Source organism: Caretta caretta, chromosome 1 (genome assembly GCF_965140235.1).
Source record: "Caretta caretta isolate rCarCar2 chromosome 1, rCarCar1.hap1, whole genome shotgun sequence".
NCBI lineage: Eukaryota > Metazoa > Chordata > Testudines > Cheloniidae > Caretta > Caretta caretta.
In genome coordinates, this window is record NC_134206.1 from 2,177,498 (window position 1) to 2,183,555 (window position 6,058).

General features: G+C 47.2%; 1 protein-coding gene across 2 annotated transcripts; it reads right to left on the minus strand.

Annotated features, from left to right (window-relative positions):
* Positions 1 to 2,749: 2,749 nt before the first annotated feature.
* On the minus strand, positions 2,750 to 5,562 carry LOC125644276 (olfactory receptor 52M1-like). 2 transcript variants are annotated; one of them, XM_075125549.1, is made up of 2 exons: positions 5,556 to 5,562; positions 2,750 to 3,690 (listed from the first exon to the last, which is right to left on the minus strand). In XM_075125549.1, exons 1-2 carry the CDS (start codon positions 5,560 to 5,562, stop codon positions 2,750 to 2,752), a joined length of 948 nt encoding a protein of 315 aa, XP_074981650.1. The 2 variants fall into 2 exon arrangements, with proteins under 2 accessions (XP_074981650.1, XP_048723961.2); XM_048868004.2 differs by lacking the exon at positions 5,556 to 5,562 and having other exon boundaries at positions 2,750 to 3,778.
* Positions 5,563 to 6,058: the final 496 nt, after the last annotated feature.

Below are 6,058 nucleotides of genomic sequence, written 5' to 3' on the forward strand. Positions count from 1 at the left end.
AAGTTAGTCCCCCAGGGGATCCTGGCCATCTGTTCCCTGAGGGAGTCGAAGTCTGCTTTCCTGAAGTCCAGGGTCCGTATCGTGCTGCTTACCTTTCTTCCCTGCGTCAGGATCCTGAACTCAACCAACTCATGGTCACTGCCTCCCAGATTCCCATCCACTTTTGCTTCCCCCACTAATTCTACCCGGTTTGTGAGCAGCAGGTCAAGAAAAGCGCCCCCCCTAGTTGGCTCCTCTAGCACTTGCGCCAGGAAATTGTCCCCTACGCTTTCCAAAAACTTCCTGGATTGTCTATGCACCGCTGTATTGCTCTCCCAGCAGATATCAGGAAAATTAAAGTCACCCATGAGAATCAGGGCATGCGATCCAGTAGCTTCCGTGAGCTGCCGGAAGAAAGCCTCATCTACCTCATCCCCCTGGTCCGGTGGTCTATAGCAGACTCCCACCACTATATCACTCTTGTTGCACACACTTCTAAACTTAATCCAGAGACACTCAGGTTTTTCTGCAGTTTCGTACCGGAGCTCTGAGCAGTCATACTGCTCCCTTACATACAGTGCTACTCCCCCACCTTTTCTGCCCTGCCTGTCCTTCCTGAACAGTTTATAACCATCCATGACAGTACTCCAGTCATGTGAGTACCAGGACCCAGTCATAGGTAATGGATCCAGTCCCAGAGACCGAGTCAGAGCCAGTCCCAGAACCGGAACTGGCGGAAAAACCAGCACCAGCACCAGTGCCAGGTGATTCTTTTACTTTTTCTTTAATTAAAATTCTTCTTTTAAGAACCTGATTGCTTTTTCATTGTTCTTGATATCCAAGGGTTTGGGTCTGTGTTCACCTGTGCAAATTGGTGAGGATTTTTATCAAGCCTTCCCCAGAAAAGGGGGTTTAGGGCTTGGGAGGAAATTTTTTGGGGAAGACGTCTCCAAGTGGGCTCTTTCCTGGTTCTTTGTTTAACACTCTTGGTGGTGGCAGCATAGGGTACAAGGACAAGGCAAAGTTTATACCTTGAGGAACTTTTTAACCTAAGCTGGTAAGAAAAAGCTTAGGGGGTCTTTCATGCAGGTCCCCACATCTCTACCCTAGAATTCAGAGTGGGGAAGGAAACTTGAAATGCCCACTTCAGAATTTGCTAGTCTTTTACTCTAATAATGTGTCCCCAGTAAGAAATCTGCCAAAACATACACAGCACTGAAGGGGGCATTTGCTGGCTTCAGCTTCGAATATCCTCAGTCCTAATCTTGTGCTGCCCCTTTGTATGGAGCAGCTAATAGGGGACCTTGAGCACTGCAAATATCAGTCTGGAGTTCCTCAGCCTTCCTCATCTCCCACTCCCCATTCACTCCCATCTGCTGGAGCTGGGGTGCCCGCTGTTCTATAGAGCTACTGCTTTTTAGCAAGCCGGCTGCCACGACATCCCCACAAAGGCTGTGGAATGGAGCAGGGCAGACGATGGAACAAGGATACAGATGATTCATAGAATCAAACGTGAGTTATTAGTTATGACACCGCATCAGAAAGGTTTATGCAACTAGGAGGCGAATAGACCAAAACTGACAGTCCGTATGAGGAGAGATTACAGTGACTGGGACTTTTCAGTTTTGAAAAGAGACGACTAAGGGGGGACATGAGAGTGTAAATAAAACCATGAATGGTTTGGAAAAGTTCAGTCAGGAAGTGTTATTTACTCCTTCAACTAACACAAGAACTAGGGGTCAGCCAAATGAATTAATAGGCAGCAGATTTAAAGCAAACAAAGGAAGTATTTCTTCACCATTGACCTGTGGAACTCTTTTCCAGGTGACGTTGTGAAGGTCAAAACTATAACAGGGTTCCAATAAGAACTAGAGAAGTGAAAGAAAGGTAGGTCCATCAATAGTTATTAGCCAGGAAGCCAACACCATGTTCTGTGTGCCCCTGGCCTCTGTTTGCCAGAAGCTGAGACAATAGGGTATGGATCACTCAGAATTTTCCAGTTCTGTTCATTCCCTCTCAAGCACCTGGTATTGGGCACTGTTGTGAGCTAGGATACAGGGCTAGATAGACCATTCATCTTACCCAGTATGGCCAATCTGATGTTATATGGACCCCAGATGTACCTGCCCCCCTGCCTTAACCCACTGTACCCCACTCCCCTCCCAGACCCCACTCCCCTCCCAGAAGGCCTGATGGGGTCTCTCTCTCTGCAGAGTTAGTAAGAAAGTAAGAAGATACATGAAATGTTTAAACCTAACCAGTGTCCTTAAGTGACCAGCCAAAAGATGTCAGAACACATTAGTATTAGAGCTGAGTGAGTGGATTATTAATTTAATAGTATTAGTTGTATATAGGAATGTGATACAGTATTCCTGTCAGCTAATTGCTAAGTTATCTGTTAAAAACATAAGATTTCAAGAGCCTAACTAGCCCCTGGAAGTGCACATGTGTCAAGGTGGATGATCCAGTGAGTGATATGCGGAGGGGAGGAGAGGAGTGAGCAACAGGGGCGGGACCTTGGTGAAAGAAGTGGGCAGGGCCACCGGGGTCCTGTTACCTAAAATTAGAAAGGAGGAAACCCCATGAGTTAATGAGTTCTATGTAGACAGATGCCCCAGTTTGTCCCACCGAAACAGCACAGTAAGGCCAGGAAAGGATTAATGTCACTTTGACTATGCAGTCAGTGATTCCGGGAAGAGGGCCCAGCACCATGTGAGCAGCCAGCTCTGCTCGGAGCTTAGTGTGAGACCCAGAGCACCAGGAGAAAACTTTAGGATCCGTTATGAGTCATGAGCCGGAGCAGCCTGTCCCGGATCTGTTTAGTCCTCACCCCGTAGATGATGGGGTTTAGCATGGGGGGCACAAGGAGGTACATGTTGGCAATGAGAATGTGTAAATGCAGGGGCACATTGTGGCTAAACCGGTGCATGAGGGAGGAGAAGAGAGTTGGGATGTAAAAGGCTAAGATGACACAGAGGTGCGAGCCACAAGTCCCAAAAGTCTTGAGCCGGGCGTCCTTTGTGGGGAGGCTGAAGATGGCCTTGAGGATCTGAGTATAGGACATGATGATAAAAAAGACATCCAGACCAATCACAAAGAATGCCACAGAGAGGCTGTAGTAACTGCTGATGCGGATGTCTGCGCAGGCCAATTTCACCACGGCTATGTGCTCGCAGTACGAGTGGGGGATGATGTTGGTTTTGCAATATGGCCACCGCCTCGCCAGTAAGGGATAGGGCAGTATGAGCATGCCACCACGCAGCACCACGGCCAGGCCAATCTTGGCCACCACAGGGTTTGTCAGGATGGTGGAATGTCTCAGGGGATGGCAGATGGCCACGTAGCGATCGAAAGCCATGGCCACAAAGATCCCAGACTCCATCCCTGAGAAGCAGAAAATGAAGTACAGCTGGGTGAGGCAGGCATTGAAATCTATTTCCCTCAAATTAAACCAGAAGATGCTCAGCATTTTGGGCAGGATGGACGTAGACAGGACCAGGTCAGTGACAGCTAGCATGCAGAGGAAATAGTACATGGGCCCATGCAGGCTCGGCTCCCTCTTCACAATGAATAGAATGGTGAAGTTCCCCAAGACAGCTATGGCGTACATGGCACAGAAGGGGATGGAGATCCAGACGTGGGCCGCCTCCAGGCCAGGAATGCCCAGCAGGAGGAAGGTGGAGGGGTTGGTGAAGTCAGTTGTGTTGGAATCTGGCATGGAGTAGGGGAGAAGGTTTCCAACTCTGAGGCAGACCGATATCTTCTGCATATACCTTATGTTCCCCCAACTTCTTGTATGTGTCCAGGCCTAGGGTGATGGTCTCATTACAAATGCCTGGATGGAGAGACATTGTTAATATGAGACACTACATGCACTACTGGGGGATATTCTGATGGATGAAGCAAACTGACTGATCTTCACACATTGAAAAATGACATTTTCCTTATTCAGAGATAAGAATTACGAAGAACTATCCCCACTAATGCCAATTGCATATTTTATGGTGCTCTGTGCTACAATAATTCCCACACATCATGGTGTGGGAAAACTTAATAGACACCAGCCGGAAACATGAGTGTGGATATTGGTTATCAATCCTTGTTCCTTGGGCCTTTTCTACACTGCCAAGTTTTTTCACCAAAAGGCAGCAACAGTGGAGGAGGACACTCTGCAAAGCCACTTTTGATGGCGGAAGTTGGCAGTTTCAGTGACACAATACAACTACCTTGAGAAGAGTTGGAAAGCTTTTTACACAAAAGTTTTGTCAGTGACATGCCAGTGTAGACACTTGCAATTGATTTTATCAAAGCAATAGGCCTTTGGAAGGTGTCCCACAATGCCCATCCTGACCACTCTTGTCAGAAGTTTGAACTCCTCCTTTAAAGGCCCAGGAATTTAGAAATTCCCCTTCCTGTTTGCTCGGCATGGAGAGTTTACATCACGTTTTCCCAGGTGGCCATGGCTGCTCCACCCAGGAAACGCTCTCCCACTTGGAGCACTGCAGAGCTGCTGGATCTCCTAAGTATTTTGGGAGAGGAGGATGTGCAGTGCCAGCTGCACTCCAGCTGCAGGAAGTTTGATACCTATGGGCAGATTTCACGCAGCTTGTGAGGAAAGAGCTGTGATGTGGACACACCGCAGTGCAGAGCAAAGGGGAAGGAGCTGAGGCACATGGGCCAGAAGGCAGGGGAGGCAAATGGTCCCTCTGATGCTGATCCCCAGACGTGCCATTTTTATAAGAACTTGAATTCTATCCTCAGTGGTGACCCCACAACAATGGCCAGGACCCAAGTGGATACTGCCGCGGGCTGCAGCTGACAGAAACTGAAGCTCACCCAGAAGTAGTGACAGGGGAGTAGTGAGTTGGAGCAGGGGAAGGATTTTACTTCTGCACATGGCATTGATGAATCCGTCTGTGTCCAGTCCTGGGATCCACACTTCAATAAGGATGTTGAGAAATTGGAGAGGGTTCAGAAAGGAGCCACAAAAAAGATTGAAGTTTGGAGAAAATGTCAGACAGTGAGAGACATAAAGAGCTTCATCTATTTATCTAATCAAAAAGACAAGTAGAGATTTTTATGGGGAGAAAACCATTGGTAATAACAGGCTCTGAAATTTAGGAGAAAAGACAGATCAAGGCCTAATGGCTGGAAGCTGAAGCCAGACAAATCCCAGTTGGATATAAAGGCCAAATAATTAGCACTAATGGTGGTTAACCATTGGAACATGCTGCTAAAGGAAATGGTGGATTCTCCAACTCCACATGTCTGCAGATCCAGGTTTGAGGCTTTTCTGGAAGATCTGCTTGAGGACTTGTCTACACTTAAACTGCTACAGTGGGGCTGCTGAAGCACTTCAGTGTAGACACTACTTACACTGACAGAAGGGGTTCTCTCGTCAGTGCAGGTAATTCATCTCCCTGAGAGGTGGTAGCTAGATCAATGGAAGAATTCTTCCATCAACTTCATGCTGTCTACACTGGGGTTCAGCTGATATAACTGTATCTTTTATGGGTGTGGATTTTTTTGCTATTGCAAAAAAAGAAAATACAATATTAGGTTGCATTAGTGGAGACGTAGCATGCAAGTCATGGTGGGTGATAGTACAACTCAACTTGGCACTGGTTAGATCTCAACTGGAGGCCTGAGCTGGACACTGTGTCCAATTTTGGTCACCAATGTACAAGAAGGATGTAGAGAAACTGGAAATGGTCCAGAGGTGAGTGACAAAGATGATCCAAGGGACGGAATGTAATGCATACAAGCAAAGGCTGAAAGAACTTTGTATGTTTATTTTGGAATACAGGAGGTTAAGGGTGGATATGATAGCAGTCTTCAAATAGGTCCATCAATGGCTATTACCCATGACGGGCAGGGATGGTGTCCCTAGCCTCTGTTTTCCAGAAGCTGGGAATGGGTGACAGAGTATGGATCACTTGATGATTCCCAGTTCTGTTTATTCCCTCTGGGGTACCTGGCAGTGACCACTGTCAGAAGACAGAATACTGGGCTAGATGGATCTTTGCTCTCACCCCATATGGCCATTCTTATGTTCTTATATTCTTATGTAATACTTGAA